The sequence below is a fragment of the Chrysochloris asiatica genome, unplaced genomic scaffold (assembly GCF_000296735.1).
Source record: "Chrysochloris asiatica unplaced genomic scaffold, ChrAsi1.0 scaffold00210, whole genome shotgun sequence".
Lineage (NCBI taxonomy): Eukaryota > Metazoa > Chordata > Mammalia > Afrosoricida > Chrysochloridae > Chrysochloris > Chrysochloris asiatica.
The window spans coordinates 4165817-4183086 of record NW_006408728.1 but is presented as its reverse complement, the minus strand read 5'-3'; the positions used below and the strand labels follow the sequence as shown (position 1 = coordinate 4183086).

Genomic DNA, 17270 nt, shown 5'->3' with positions numbered 1-17270 from the left:
TGCCCTTTGGAGATGTAAATTATTATATATGCCTGAGTGGGTTTTTTTGTTTGTTTTTTAAAAAGCTAAAGTTTATAGAGAGAAATACTGTTAACTGATGGTACATGGAGGTGATTATAATCAATGTAATTAAACAAGGTATATGATTTGTTCAATGTAAAACTGATGATTTACCCTGTCTTCAAAATTTCACTCAATCCACAATAAAAAACTTAAAATAAATAAATAAATAAAATTGAAAAACAAAACAGAGGAAATACAAGCAAATACTATTGAACAATGATGCACAGAGGGAACTGTAATCATTGCAATGAAACAATGAGTGTATAACCAATGTTCTCCCATGTAAACTACTACTCAATTCACAATAAAAACTTAAAAACAAAAACAAAGGGAATGAATATACTTTCCCCATGGATGAATCTTGAAAAGGTTATGCTAAATAAAGTAAATCAATCACAAAAGGAAAAAAAAAAAAAGAAGAAGAAGCACACTATAAGTATCTCTCTGTAAATAAATGGTACAAGGTAGGCTTAGTTTTTATTCTTTCCAGTTCTACATAGTTAAGTAAGAATACTCTAATTTTCAGCTGATTTCCTATAATTACCTTGGATGGCCTGGCATTTACTTTATAATCTATTGAAGACATGACCCATCCTTTTTGAAACAGTTCTCGTGAAAAATTGTAACAATACTAGGAATTATCATTTGGGTTTCCTTACTCTCACGGACTCATAGCATATTAACATAAATTTGAGTTGGATATTATTTTAAGCTTTTACAGTCAGCAGTAGTTTATCAAGCTGCAAGTTTATTTTGTCATTGTTTTAAATTCCTCTTGAATAGAGCCACCTCATATTAATGGATCTGAAGAACCTGAAGAGATATCTGTAATTGTTAATAATCCACTTGAACTTACCTGCACTGCTTCTGGAATCCCAGCTCCTAAAATTATGTGGATGAAAGATGGACGGCCCCTTCTACAGACCGATCAGGTGCAAACTCTGAGAGAAGGGGAGGTTCTACAAATATCTACTGCTCAGGTAAGTGTCAAAGTGCATACAATTACTTTGTCTTAAGTTTCTCTGTTATTCATAAAGTTTTCAGTGACTAAATATTCGTAAGTAGTTCGTCACTCCTTCTTCCTAGTCTGTCTTTGTCTGGAAGCTCATCTGAAACCTGTACTCCATGGGTGACCCTTATGGTATTGAAAATACTGGTGGCATAGCTTCCAGAATCACAGCAACTCACAAGCCACCACAGTGCAACAAACTGACAGACTTCATCTCTCATACTTCGGACGTATTGTCAGGAGGGACCAGTCACTGGAGAAGGGTATCATGTTTGGTAAGGTGGAGGGCCAGAGAAAAAGAGGAAGACCCCTAACGAGATGGATTGGCCAAGTGGCAGCGTTGATGGACTCAAGTGTGGCAACAGTAGTGAGGTTGGCCCAGGATCAGGCAGTTTTCATTCTGTTGTGCATAGGGTTGCTATGAGTCGGCACCGACTCGATGGCACCTGACAAGAAATTAAATTTACCACTTTCTTAAACATGAGAGTATTGGAGAAATTATGCCATCTGAATACAGCACAGAATGTGTAACTTTAGCAAAGGTAGATGAGTTCTATCATATTCATAATTGGTGAGGTACTTATAGGGTGATATGACTGAAAGGAGCTTGAATTCAATTTTATAAGAACTTGTTGACCACATTTCCAACAAGTTCTACGTATTGTGGGGGATATAAATGTATACAAGACATGTCTCAGCCTTAAAAGAAGGTTCCACTTGTCTAGGGGAAATATAACTACATTTATTTCATATTTATATATGAAGCATAAAGAGGACCTTTACATACATTACTGTTGTTGTTAAGTGCCATCGAGTCAGTCTACTCATAGCAACCCTGTATAGCATTTCCTAGGAGCGGCTGGTGAGTTTGAACTGACCTTGTAGTTGAGTGCTTATCGTACAGTGCCACACCAGGACTATAGTGGTGGTGGTGGTTATGTGCTGTGGCGTTGGTTCTGACTCAAAGCAACCTTGTATAGGGTTTCCGATTGATGTGTAAAATTAAATGTGATCAAATCCCAAGACTTGTCTCTATTCATCTTCTTTTTGTTTTCATAGCAGTTTTCACCTACCTGTGAGCTAACACTTGTTGCTTAGTATTTTATATAGCTGAGCTTCATCTTTTTGTATATATATATGAAATATACAGGTAAACCTGGCACTTAATGAATGCCTTCCAAATTCTGACTTGTGAGGCAGAGACTAAATGTAGACAAGTGGAGACGGCAATATTTGTTGACAATTAGCTGAGGTGGTAGAGAATAGATAGTGTTTAGAAGTTTTAAAATAGGATAAGAACATACTTCTGTTAATCAAAGAACTTTTCAAAATAAGAAGATAACTTATAGATTGGGAGAAAATTTTCAGGAATAATATGAAGGGGACTTCAAATGTTTGTGGAAAAATGAAATTAAAAGTTAATGAAACTTTTCCACAAGTTTTTGAAGTCCCTTAATATACTCAATAAGGATCCATCATACAAAATATATATTTAAGACCTCTACAACGTAATAGCAAAAAGACAAACAATCCAGTCAACAAATGGACAAAGGACTTGAATAGATAGTTCACCAAAGATATTCAAATGACCAAAAACACATGAAAATATGGTCAATGTCATTAACCACTGGTGGTGGTGGTAGTGGTTTTGTACTGTTGGGTAGCTTCTGACTTGTAGCGAACCTGTATAGGGTTTCCAAAGCTATAAAGCTTTACAGGAGCAGAAAGCCTCATCATTTTCCTGCAGAATGGCTGGCAGGCTCAAACTCTTGCCCTTGTGGTTCGCAATCTAGTATTTATTGTATGGAGCCTCCATGTGCCCTTCATTAAATAATTGAGAGATATAAAGCAATTAATGTGAAAAATTACAATGAGATATCACCTCATCCCAGCAAGCAAAATGTGTGTTGGAAAAGTTGTTGATAAACTGGAACCCACATCCATGGCAGATGGAATTGCACAACCACTGTGGAAAACAGGTTGGCAGATCCTCAAAGTTGAACATAGAATTACCATATGACTTAGCCATACCAATCCAGACATCTATCCAGAAGAAGTAATGGCAGAAAGGCAAGCAGAGTCTGTCCATCAGTGCTCATTGCAGCACTTTTCACAATAGCCTAGAGGTGGAGGCAACCAAAATTCCCCTCAACAGATGAGTGGAATACAAAATGTAGTAAATACAAGTACACACAATGGAATGCAATTCATCCATAAAGAGAAATGAAGTCCTGATACAAGCCACAGCATAGATGAACCCTGAAAACAAAATTCTAAGTAAAATATTCCACTACTGTTGAGTCGATCCCAACACAGAGGCACCCTGTAGGATAGAATAGAATTGCTCTCTAGGGTGTCTGAGAATGTAAATCTTAATGGAAGCAGAGTGTCTCATCTCTCACAAAAGGACAAATACTGCATAATCTCATATATAGGAAATAAGCAAATATATAGAAACCAAAGATTGCAAGTAGTTACCGAGGGTATGAGGAAGTAGAGAAGGGGTAGTTTTTGCATAGGGGGCATTAAGTTTATTGATGGAAATACTATGTTAATTGTATAGCAAGAATGATGGCCCAACTTTAAGACTGTAATCAATGTTAGTGAATTGTACATGTAGAATTGTCAAGATGTTTTGTTATGTATGTTTTCACCACAATTGTAAAATATAATGAAATATTCAGAATTGTTCTCTAGGCAATAGTGCATCATTTTAAAATCATAAATGAAGGAGTATATTAGACCAGGTTTTCTAAAATTGTATTTATTTTTCCAAAAATTTTAGTCTTAATTTGTTGGCGTTTTTACACTCATTGAAAAGTTTTTGTCATAACCTGTAAAGTCAATCTTCAATGCAAGAATTAAACATTTTTTTAATTCCCCATATCCTTGGGATAAACAAGTATTTTAAAAAAGAAAACAGAATTTTTATACTATATAACATCAAACATATAGATTAAAGTTGCCATTTTCAATAGAAACTATGCATGTGGGTTTCTAAAGTAATATTTCTATTTTTAGTCAGACAATAATAGATTCTGCTGTCAATCTAACTCTATTTATAGTCAAATTACATTATAACCCTTTCATTCCATGATGTATATCAAAGGTATATTTAAAATGTGGGATTAATGTGCTTTCTTTGAATAATAAAACATTTCATTTGTTTTTATTAATTTAATAAGTACACCTCATTTTATTTAGGAAACATATAATTGTGCTTTTCACTTCATAATTTAACTCATAAAGATTGATTTCTTCAACTAACACTGAGTATGAGTCCTGGTGTGTCATTGTGGGTTAATGCGCCAAACTGCAAAGACATTTGAACTGCAAGGTCAGCAATTCAGGCTCACCAGCTGCTCCTCGGAAACCCTATACAGGTTCGCTATGGGTCGGAACCGACTCAATGGCACTTCACATCAACAACAACATGTAGCCTGCCATGATTCGTAGATACTTTATATAGCTCTATATAGGAGTTCATTAAATACACCTAACAGGCAAGCATTCTGTAATCAAATACTGGAATCTTGTGAATACATAGCTTCACATCAAATAGAAATATCAAGCCACTGGTCACTATCAGATCACTAATCACAAGTGTTAAATCAGTTTATTAAACGGTTAATTATTGTGTTCCTTTAAGGATATTCTGTTGTTGTTGTTCTTGTTGTTTTATTGTGACTTTTGTTCTCAATTGAGATAACTATTGGATTATTATTCTCATCACCAAAACAAATATATTTGGCATTGTTTAATTCATTTGTTTGGGTTTTGTAGGTGGAGGATACAGGAAGATATACCTGTCTGGCATCCAGTCCCGCAGGAGATGATGATAAAGAATATTTAGTGAGAGTGCACGGTAAATTTGGCAAAACATCCTGTAGTCGACACAACTACTTAGAAGCTATACTTTAGGCAAAAGGGGGTAACTCTTTAGCACATCATAAAGATATGTTTATAGATTAGGAAATGTGTATTTTACAAATTGGATTCTTATAGTTGACTGATCAAGTGTTGTTTGAGGATAGTTCAGTTGGGTATTTATTTGTTTTGTTCCAATTTAAAATTAGTATTCATTGATTTTAAACCATGGAATGTAATTATGATAAAAAAACAAAAACCACCCATAACCCCACTATACAGAGATACAGCTTGTAGAATATTTAGCTTTTTCTCTCACTTAACAATAAGGTAAAAATGTTTCCATGTAAGTAAATATATACCTATAATACCATTTTTAATAATTATGTAATATACAATTATATTAATATGCCATAATGTATTTATTTAGTCAGTTCCCTACTTTTGGATGTTTAGATTGTTTCTTCATTTTCATCAATATAAACAATACTGTGATATGAAGGTTCCCCTGGTGGCAGAGTGGGTTAGACAATGGTCTGCTAATGACAAGGTCAGCAGTTCAAACCCACAGCTGCTCTGTGGGAGAAGCTGTCTGCTCCCACAGAGATTAATAGTCTCATAAATGCTATGGAGGGAGTTCTACTCTGTCCTTAGAGGAGTGTGATGAGTCAGAATAAATTCAAAGGCAGTGGGTTTGGTTTGAGACATCCTTGTACATATGTATTGGCCTAGTTCCCAAATTGTTTTATTTGGTTAAATTTCTGTAAGTACACTTGTTTGACTAAGTGTGCACGCACAAACATCACAGTTATATGACTTGAAATTTGTTGCCAAGTAATTTCTAATTACCTATTAGAAATGTTGAGCAATAGAGAGACTCTTACACTGTTTTGACATAGAAATGGTAATTACCGTTCATGGGGAGGAACATTTGAAAAACTAAACATAACATCTCGATTCGTTCTCGTAGTCATGAATTTAAAGTGTCCTTCCCTAATGTGGTGCTGTAGGATAAGCACTGGATTTCTAACCAGAAGGCCATTGGTTCAAACCCACCAACCACTCATTGGAAACTCTATACAAGGTCACTGTGAGTCTGAACCAACTCAGTGGCACTTAACAATAGCAACAACCCCTAATTCCGAGCCCTGGTGTGGTACTGTATGATAAGCATTGGACTTCTAACAACAGGGTTGGCAGTTCAAACCCACCAACTGCTTCTCAAAAACCCTACACAAGGTTGCTATGAATTAGAACTGACTCAAAAGCACTTAACAACAACAACCACCCCTAATACAAAGGAACCCAGCTAGTGTAGTGGGTTACTCATTGGTCTGCTAACCACAAGGTAAGCAATTTGAATTCACCAGCTACTATAAGGGAGAAAGATGAGGATTTCTATAGCCTCGGAAACTCTATACAGGGTTGCTTTGACTCAGAACCAACTCAACTGGCACACCACCACTATCACACCCTAATATGTATACAGATTAGACCTGCCATTAACTGTCATGTAAATTCAGCATTTAAGAATCACATAAAAAGATAGCTGTAGAAAAATGTATGCATTTCTGAATATTTAAATGAGTTAACTTTGATTTGGGAGTTTAAAAATCTGATGTTCAAAGAAAACCATTGTCAAGCAAAATACCTAGAAAAGGATTTTGAGTCCTAGTGGTACAATGATTAAAGTGCTCAGTTGCTAACCTAAAGGTCAGCGGTTTGAACGCACTAGCCACTCCACAGGAGAAAGATATGGCAGTCTGTTTCCATAAACATTGGCAGCCTTGGAAACCCAGTGGACAATTCTGCTTTGTCACACATGGTCACTATGAGTCAGACTTGACTTGATAGCAATGAATCTGGTTTTGTATTTTTTCTCTTTGCTTCAGTTAATTTATCTATCAAATGGTGATAGTAATTCTATTATATCATCTATTCTAACATTCTTGTAGTTGTTGGAAGGATTTTAATAATTAATGTACATGAAAGTGCTGAGTGAAATAAAACTATTCAACTGTATTATAAATTAAAGAGGTAGTATTTTAAATTCATATCTATTATTTATTATAGTGGAAGCAAAGTTTGTTGAGTACCTATGATCATTTGGATCATTTTATCCATCATTTATGTACTTTTATGCTTTTGTTCTTACACTCAGTACCCCCTAATATTGCGGGAACAGATGAGCCCCAGGATGTCACTGTATTACAGAATAGACAAGTAACTTTGGAATGCAAATCAGATGCAGTGCCCCCACCTATAGTCACTTGGCTCAAAAATGGTGAACAACTACAGGTAAATCTTTTGCTACTTTCTATAGATTGATTTTGAGATTTAAAAAAAAAAAAAACAATCAGTTGTGATTTTTTTCTACCAGCAGAGAAGCTGGTAGAAAAGGCAATGTACATCATTCTACTGGTTGCTCGGCATTGTAGCAGTGAGTACCAGGTCCTTCTCATCTCAGTTTTACTGGGATAGTTTGTGGATAATCATAGGCCAAAAGTCTAGGTGTTTAGACTCAAGATATACCACAAATTGGCCTATGTATCTTCTGGATCCCATGTATCATTTTTAAAATTAAAGAATTGATAAAAAATTATGTTGTTATTGTTAAGTGCCCTTGAGTCAGTTTTGACCTTATGCACAACAGAAGTAAATATTACCCAGTACTGCTCCATCCTAACAATTCCTGATAAGTGTGTGCCAATTGCTGCTGCCACAGTGCCAGTATATCTTGTTAGGGGTCTTTCTCTTTTTTTGCTTCCCATTCATTTTACATAGCATGATGTCCTTCCCCAAGGAATGGTCCACCTGATACATCTGAAGTATGAGAGATGAAGTCTTGTCATCCTGACTTTTAAGAAGTATTGTGGCTGTACTTCTTCCAACACAGATTTGTTTGTTCTTATAGCAGTTTGTGGTATTTTTAATATTCTTCTCTAATACTATAAATCAAATGCATCAATTCTTCTATAATCTTCCTTATTCATTTTCCAACTTTGATGTGCCTGTGAAGCTGTTGAAAATACCATGGCATGGGTATTTTCCTTATTCCTCAAACTGACTTCTTTGCTCTTAAACACTTTGAAGAGGTCTTGTGCAGCAGATTTGCCTAATGCAATAACATTGTTTGATTTATTTACTATTGCTTCCATAAGTGTTCTTGGTGGATCCAAGCAAAAGGAATCTTTAACAACTTCAATCTTTTCTCCATTTATCATGATGTTATTTCTTGGTCCAGTGGTGAGGATTTGTTTTCTTTACATTGAGGTACAACCCATATTGAAGGCTGTGGTGTTTGATATTCACCAGTAAGTACTGAAGAAAAATTCAAGCCTTGACTTGAAATATTGAAGCACTCTATGGGGAAATTATTGACTGATGCACAAAACATCAAAGCACAAAATCACTGTACCAAAAAGAAACAGTCAGTGTTCAACCATTTCAAGAGGTAGCCAATGATCAAGAGCCAGTGATATTGAAGGAGAAGTCCAAGGTGCATAGAAGGCATTGGCAAAGAACAAGACACTGGGAATAGATGGAATACGATTGAAATCTTTCATTGAACTGATGCGGCACTGGAAGCACTCACTCATCAATGCCAAGAACTGTGGAAGACAATTACCTTGCCAACTGACTGGAAGAAATTGTATTTGTGCCTGTTCCAAAGAGAGGTGATCCAGTGGAATGTGGAAATCATCAGACAATATCAGTGATAGTCCATAGCAATAAAGTTTTACTACAGTTAATATAAAAATGGCTGCAGCCATACATTGACAAAGAAATAACTTTCAGAGGTTTAAATTGGATTCAGAAGAGAACATGGAATTAGGAATATCATTACTGATGTCAGATGGATCTAGGCTAAAAGCTTACCTGTGCTCTCTTGACTACACAAAGACTTTCAATTGTGTGGAAAATGACAAACTAAGGACAACATTGTGGAGAATGAGTATTCCAGTACACTTAATTGTGCTCATGAGCAACCTGTACATAGACCAAGAGGCGACTGTTTGAATAGAACAAGGGAATGCCAAAGGGTTTAAAATTAGGAAAGGTGTGTCCCAGTGTTGTATTCTGTCACCACACTTATTCAGTCTGCATGCTGAGCAAATAATTTGAGAAACTGGATAATATGAAGAAAAATGTGAAATCAGGGTTGGAGGAAGACTAATTAACAAACTGAGATATACATATGATACAACCTTGCTTGCTGAAAGTGAAGAGGACTTACAATAGTTACTGATGAAGATCAAAGATCACAGCCTTTGTTAAGTTGCATCTCAATGTAAAGAAAACAAGAATCCTCATCAATAAACCAATAAAAAAACATTTATATAAATAAAGAAAAGATTGAAGTTGTCGAAGACTACATTTTGCTCAGATCAACCATCAACACTCATGGAGGCAGCAGTCAAGAAGTCAAACGATGTGTTGCATTAGGTAAATCTGCTGGATTAGACTTTTTTAAAATGTTGAAGAGCAAGGGTGTCAGTTTGAGTACTAAGGTGCGCCTATGCAAGCCATGGTATTTTCAATAACCTCATATACATGTGAAACTTGGACAATGAATAAGGAAGACCATAGAAGAATTGATGCATCTGAGTTATACTGTTGGAGGAAAATATTGAAAGTACCATGAACTGCCAATAGAACAAATAGATCTGTGTTGGAAGAAGTACAGCCAGAGTGCATTTTGGAAGCCAGGATGGTCAGACTTCATCTCTCATTCTTTGGACATATTATCAGATGGGATCAGTCATTGGAGAAGGATATCATGTTTGGTAAAGTGGAGGGTCCAAGAAAAAGAGGAAGACCCCCAGCAAGATGGATTGGCACAGTGGTAGCAGTGATAGGCTCAAGTGTAGCAATGATTGTGAGATTGGCCCAGGGTGGGGCAGTGTTTCAATCTGTTGTACATAAGGTAACTAACTATGAGTTGGTAACAACTCTATGGCACCTAACAACAATGTGCAAAATATTAAATGATGCAGAAATCGTCAAAATAAGATGGAAGGAATATACAGAGCCACTTGTACCAAAAAGAAATGGATGATGTTCAACTATTTCAAAGGATAGCATGTAATCCTGAGCCAATGGTACTGCAGGAAGATATACAAGGTGCAGTGAAATCAATGGCAAAGAACAAAGCTCCAGGCATTGGTGGAATACAAATTGAAATCTTTCAACAATCTGATGTAGCACTGGAGATACTCATATATGCCAAGAAATTTGGGAGACAGCTACCTGGGCAACTGATTGGAAGAGATCTATATTTGTGCACATTCCAAAGAGAGGTGACTCAATAGGATACAGAAATCATAGGACAATATCATTAATATTACATGCAATTAAAAATTTGCTTAAGATAATTCAAAACCAGCTGCAATAGTACAATGACAAGGAACTGCCAGAGTCAAGCCAGATTCAGACAAGGATGTGGAATAAGGTATATCTTTGCTAACATCAAATGGATCTTGGTTGAAAGCAGAGCATTTCAGAAAGATGTTACCTGTGCTTTATTGAATATGCAGTATTTTGACTGTGTGGATCATGATAACCTATGGACAACATTGTGAAGCATGAGTATGCAGGAACATTTAATTATGTTAAAGAGGATCTTGTACATAGACCAAGAGGCAGTTGTTAGAACAAAACAAGGTGACACTGAATGATTTAAAATTAGGAAAAATGTGTGCCAGTGTTGCATTCTGTCACCATACTTATTCAATCTGTATACTGATGAAATAATTTGAGGAGCCGGATTACAGGAAGAAAAACGTGGCATCAGGGTTGGAGGAAGGCTAATTAATAAATGGTGATATGCAAATGGTACAACCTTGCTTGATCAAAGTGAAGAAGACTTAAATACTTACTGATGAAGATTTTAAAAACCCACAGTCTACAGTATTGGTTGCACCTTAATATAAAGAAAATTTACAGAAAGACTTTTTAAGTTAGTAGCACTTAACTGATGTTCATGGATGAAAGATGCTATGAAAATAAACTCTGAAAATTTTATTATCCCCAAATTCTGGTATATCCATATAAAAGTCAAAAAAATTAAAATACCGTCCTTAGAAATTGTAATCAAGCATCTAGGTTCTTTCTTCCACTCTCAGCTCTGTTTCCTTTGTCTTCGATTCAGAGCAGCCTGTCCATATATGGTGACAGACACTGCCTCCAAAATTGACATGCTTAATTACATCCAGTGACCATAGTAAAAAAGTACATGCCTTCTTTCTCCAACATATCCATCAACAGCCCTGAGAAGGACTGTTGATGGATTCAACTCACCTTTTCATCATTAAGTGGATCATTGTGGTCAGACATGTGGGCGTACTGATTATGTGCTTGCCTTACCACACTCAGAGAAATAGTTCCCAAGGGTTTTTGATACTAGAATAATGGTAAGAAAGCAGGCAAAGCATGCTGACAGACAAAACTTTGCACTTCACTATAGTCTCCTTTGATACTAGAAAGCAAAATTTTATTCCTTTTCTCATACATTTTAATGGTAAATTTTACTTCTGAATCTAGGCAACACCTCGAGTGCGAATCCTATCTGGAGGGAGATATTTTCAAATTAATAATGCTGATCTAGGGGATACTGCCAATTATACCTGTGTTGCCAGCAACATTGCAGGAAAGACTACAAGAGAATTTATTCTCACTGTAAATGGTAAGAAAATTTTTAATTGCTTTGTGATTAAAAATTCAGCCAAGAACATTTAAATCAATTTTTCTTTTCTTTTTTTTTTTGGTCTTCCATGAACTTCCTAAATGAATCCTTATGGTAAGTGTAGAATTTGCGTTAGGGCTCCATTGTAAATTAATTCATTTCATATTATATAATTAGAGGTATCTGACTCTATCTTAAGTGATAATATATGACTGATGATTATTAACATACCCTGATGTTTTGTGTCATTCACATTGGTTGTTGAGGAAGTTTATATATTAAATGCCTAGATGACAAGTGGCCTGTGATTTAGTTCACTATTATTGAAATATTGTTGGCAAATAAGTGATATATGTGCAAGATGGAGATTATCATAGGACTATAATTCTTTCAAGAATAAAATTTAAGTAGTAAAATTTGTCAAAATATACTATATACTTTCCCTCAAGAGAGTCTCTTTTGGATTTTTAATATACGAGGTTATACAAGTTAGTGGGTGACCCACACAGCTTATATTTCTAATACTAAAATCCAACTGCAGGTTTTCTATTCCCATATGAACTCAATGTTTCATAAAGTAAATGCTCTGAGACGTGCATGATTAACCACAGATGTGCATTTCATTAAAACAGACCACTTTCTGTTCTTTATTTTAAATGAAATTGTCCCAGTGTTGACACTCTCTGACCATTATTTGGCCAAAGAAAAATAAAATATATCATCTTTAATTTGTATCAGACCAGAGCTGATGTTTATTGAAGCCTCTCTCACAGAGAGCCAAATTTCACACACTGTATCAGGGATTTTAAACATACCTCCCCCATCAATGCTTTATTTTTAAACACAAAGTGTCTTGTGTAAGATTTTAGAAATTAAGCCCCAGTTTTGTTTATACTGATATAAGTTAGCCATAGATAAAGCTATCCATGTGATTAAAAGCTCACCTTGTCTTACCTCTTCAGGGTTTTGTTCAGGCTGTGTTATTAGTATAACTGAACTTTTTCATTGCATTTTGTGTGCAGTTCCTCCAAACATAAAGGGTGGTCCCCAGAGTCTTGTCATCTCCTTAAATAAGTCAATTGCATTGGAATGCCTTGCTGAAGGTGTGCCAACCCCAAGAATAACTTGGAGAAAGGATGGAGTTGTTCTAACTGGAAATCATGCAAGGTAACAATCCTGGAAAAAGAAGAAAAATACTATAATAACTGAAATATAAATTCTTAAATTTTTTCAGTGCATTATTTTGATCTTATGTTTATAATTATTTAGCATCTTCATCTTAACATGAGAATCAAAATGGAGCATTTCATAAGTATAATTCTTAACTCTCATATCTAAAATGCAATGATTGTAATCCATCCAATATTACAAGCTAATTTTTTAGATATCATTGAATCATAATTAATCTGCCACCAAGGTTTTTGTAAATATGTGTCCTCTAAAACAGGTCAAGGACTAAAAGTAGATTTGACTAAGTCTTAAAAAATTATTTCCATCAAAAGGTGAAGAGTCATATGAGGTTGATTCAGAAAACAATCACTTTTGATTTTTCTTATAGATATGCTGTCTTGGAAAATGGGTTCCTTCTCATCCAGTCAGCTCATGTCATGGATGCAGGACGGTATTTGTGTATGGCTACCAATGCTGCTGGAACAGACCGCCGGCGAATAGATTTACAGGTCCATGGTAAATATACTTTCATAAACACCCTCCAGTCTTTGGAGCAAATGCTTTAAGTCAAATAACCTAAACTAGTGATCTTAATGCCCAATGCAATTTAAATGCATTATATGAAATTTTGAGAATAAAAGCCCATGTTTTCTCTCCAGCATGGTTAGCACCTTCACAACACTATTTAGATTCACATAACTATGAGACAAGTTACTAATGATTAACTTCAGGTTTGCAGAAATACTTCAAATGGCACACTATTGCTGAATGTGTTTTCCTAATTTAATGCCATTGCTTTAGTTCCTCCATCTATTGCTCCTGGTCCTGCCAACATAACTGTAACAGTAAATGTTCAAACTACTCTGGCCTGTGAGGCTACTGGAATACCAAAACCATCAATCAATTGGAGAAAAAACGGGCATCTTCTTAGTGTGGATCAAAATCAGAATTCATACAGGTAAGAAATTATTTCATTTAAAAAAAACATTTGTATAAGAATAAACATTTCATTATTGATGGAGGCAATAGATATAAAAATTATGAAGACTTTTCAGGTATACATTGCACAGAGAATACTTTTTCCCTCCTTAACATGGAATTCAGTTTCAACGTAAAATTATAAGTGTAATTTTTCCATACACAAGTCCTCTGATGAGTCCACAGGATTAGACTTCTATTCCAGTTGATTTTTAAATAAAATTTTATAAAGACAAAAGATTAAAAAAAAGCACTTGATATAAAAACAAATTCTATGAAAATAAATAAAAATTTTAGTTGTAAATAAAAATCAACCTTTTTTTTTCCTTGATATGTTATATAGGTATGTGGTAGCATGCATGGGGAGGGAAATATTATTTTTCTAATTCTTTGCATTCCTCCTAATAATAACAGGCCTCATAATATGCTAATGTATATTTTTAAAAGCTATGCTTTGAATAACTAGCAGTTTCCTGTTGCCATTGAGTCAATTCCGGCTCATAGCAACCCTACATGAAAGAACTTCTTGTAGGTTTGTCAGGCTCCGTCCAATCAATTCCAGCTCGAAACAACCTTGTGCACAACAGAATGAAGCACTACTAATCCTCACATAGGGTTTACAAGGTTGTAAATCTGTCACACACTGCCGCATCTTTCTCGCACAGAAGAGTTGGTGGGTTTGAACTACCAATTTCATGGTTAACAGATGAACATCTAACCATTGCTCTACCAGAGCTCCTTTCTAATGCTATAAATGAACCTAATTTCTTATATTTGAAATGAGTTAATAGATAGTTATTCTGTCAGATGATTGCCATAGTACTGAAAAAAATGGTATAATCAATATACTTTGACAAAAATCAATTCTGATATGTCAGACAACATGAAAACAGGAATATTTTATTTGAAATCCTATCAGTTCTCTCTCGCTCTTAATCTGTTTATCTTTAGGATTGGGAGTTCAGTGATTTCAATATATATACTTTATGGAAAATGTATAATGTCCTTGAATAAAAAGTACATTAAAAATATTTCCATAAATTAAATCATTTCTATTCATTAAATAAATTTGAAGTTTGAAGTAAGAAAACAGATATTATTTAGAGTTACTTTCAATCATGTATATATGCTTACTAAATCTAAGCATTTGATCCAGATTGCTTTAGTTTTCAGTTGGCTAGAGATTAAAGGTAAGATTTACTGATTATGATCTCCATACTTCATTTATTGATGCATGAACCTCCAAGGTTCATGTAAAGAGACATATGAAGTACTGTAAAAGATTAGACAAACAGATCTGTAGCTAAATACCAACCATCTAAATTTTAGTCTTCCCATCTGTAAATGGAAATAATTATAATACCAACCCACAGACTTATTGTGAAATTTGGAAATAATTTATCATGGTGCCAGGAATTTATTCAATGCTTAATAAACAGTGGCTGTCATCAATGTGATAACATTCAGAAAACACAAGATTCCATCTTCAGACAGCCCTTCCTCTTAACTACGTCCTTAAATGCCAAGGTTGAGGCTCTACTAATCCATTACCCTAAACTTAAACTCTTGTTAGACTTAAAGAAATAATGCATGTTTTAAAGTACCTTATTGAAGTGACTGAACAAATGAAATCTGGTATATTGTACCTCATTGCTTTGAAATCTCTCTTATAGACTTCTGTCTTCAGGTTCACTAGTAATTATTTCCCCTTCTGTGGATGATACTGCAACCTATGAGTGCACTGTGACAAATGATGCTGGAGAGGATCAGAGAATCATGGATCTCACTGTACAAGGTAGAACTGTTTAACATGTGAATTAGAAGTTGTTATAATGAAAACAACTCATGATTCTAATATTTTTCAAGTTTTTCCTTTTCCATTTAGCTAACATTTACATGGGAGTCCTCGGTCCTGGTGTGGTGCTATAGGATAAGCCTTGGACTGCTAACCTGAAGGTCAGCAGTTCAAACCCACCAGCTGCTCCTAGGAACTCTATACAGGGTCACTACGAGTCAGAATTGGCTCAATGGCACAAAACATTTACATGGAGTGGTATAATGGGTGGTATAAATGGTTAACATGTTTGACTACTAATCAAAAGGCTGGAGGTTCAAAACTACCCAGAAGCACCTTAGAAGAAAAGTCTGACGATCTACTTCCAAAAACCAGCCATTGAAAAATCCTATAGAGCACAGTTCTACTCTGATATACATGGAATCACTAGGAGTCAGAATAGACTCGATGGCCACTGGTTTTTAAGATTTACATTCAAAGGGGAGTGAAAGCTTTATGATAAGGCTTTTGAAATATGTAAATGTTGGACACATGTATGGTTTTATTTCTTTTTGTTATTACTGTTGTTTTAGTTCCACCATCCATAGCTGATGAGCCTACAAACTTCCTAGTAACCAAACACACCTCAACAGTGATTACCTGCACTGCTTCAGGAGTTCCATTTCCCTCAATCCACTGGACCAAAAATGGTATAAGACTTCTTCCCAGGGGAAATGGCTACAGAATTCTGTCTTCAGGTAAGACCAAGTTCAATGATTAAACATAAACCAGTTGGAGCCCTGGTGTGGTACTGTAGAGTAAGCACAAGATCGCAAAGGCAGTGTGAGCTGCAAGACTGACACTTCAAAGTCACCACCCGCTTCTTGCAAACCCTATACAGCATCACTCTGAGTCAGAGCAGACTCCACAGCACTTAACAACAGTAACAATACCAAGCTTTAGTTGCACCAAAATAAAATACGTTTGCATTCCTGGACTTATCTATCCCCCACTCACCAAAAAAAAAAAAACAAAAACAGCAATGAAAATGGAGCTAGTGAAAGGAAAGGAAAAAAAGAAATCTAGAAACAAAATAATTAGCATTATCTAAGACTGATATTGGATAATAGATAATAATTTCTAAAATGACAGCATTGTGAAGAACGAAAATCCAGAACACTTAATTGTGCATATGCAAAATCTGTATATGGATCAGGATGTAGTCATTTGAAGAATCAAAGGGATAACTGTGTGGCTCAAAATTGGACAAGATGTGTGTCAGGGTTGTATCCTTTCACCTTATTTATTCAATCCATATGCTTAATGAATAATCCATGAAACTGGACTATATGAAGAAGAATGTGACGTTAAGATTATTTGAAGACTCATTAATAACATTTGATAAGCAAATGTTAAAAATGAAGATAGCTTGAAGCACTTACTGATGAAGGTCAAATACTACATGCCCTTCAGTATGAACTACACCTGAATATTGACAAAATAAGAATTCTCACAACAGAACCAATAAACAACATCATGATAAATGGAGAAAAATTGACATTATCAATGGTTTTATTCTACTTGAATCAGAAATCAATGTTCATGGAAGCAACAGTCAATGAAATGATGCATATTTTGAAGTACCCTGTTGAGACAACTGAACAAATGAAACATACTGCATTGGTAATATCTGCTGCAAAAGACCTCTTTAAGATTTTGAAAGG

General features: G+C 35.2%; 1 protein-coding gene across 1 annotated transcript in view; it reads left to right on the top strand.

Moving 5' to 3' along the window:
* HMCN1 (hemicentin 1) overlaps nt 1-17270 on the top strand; it is a 665929-nt gene that overhangs the window by 554316 nt on the left and 94343 nt on the right. Inside the window, exons 68-76 of the mRNA XM_006872707.1 lie at nt 847-1043; nt 4856-4937; nt 7101-7237; nt 11483-11624; nt 12647-12791; nt 13183-13310; nt 13596-13752; nt 15446-15567; nt 16140-16304. Of these exons, the coding sequence (XP_006872769.1) occupies nt 847-1043; nt 4856-4937; nt 7101-7237; nt 11483-11624; nt 12647-12791; nt 13183-13310; nt 13596-13752; nt 15446-15567; nt 16140-16304 (1275 nt within the window). The remainder of the gene's footprint in view (nt 1-846; nt 1044-4855; nt 4938-7100; nt 7238-11482; nt 11625-12646; nt 12792-13182; nt 13311-13595; nt 13753-15445; nt 15568-16139; nt 16305-17270) is intronic.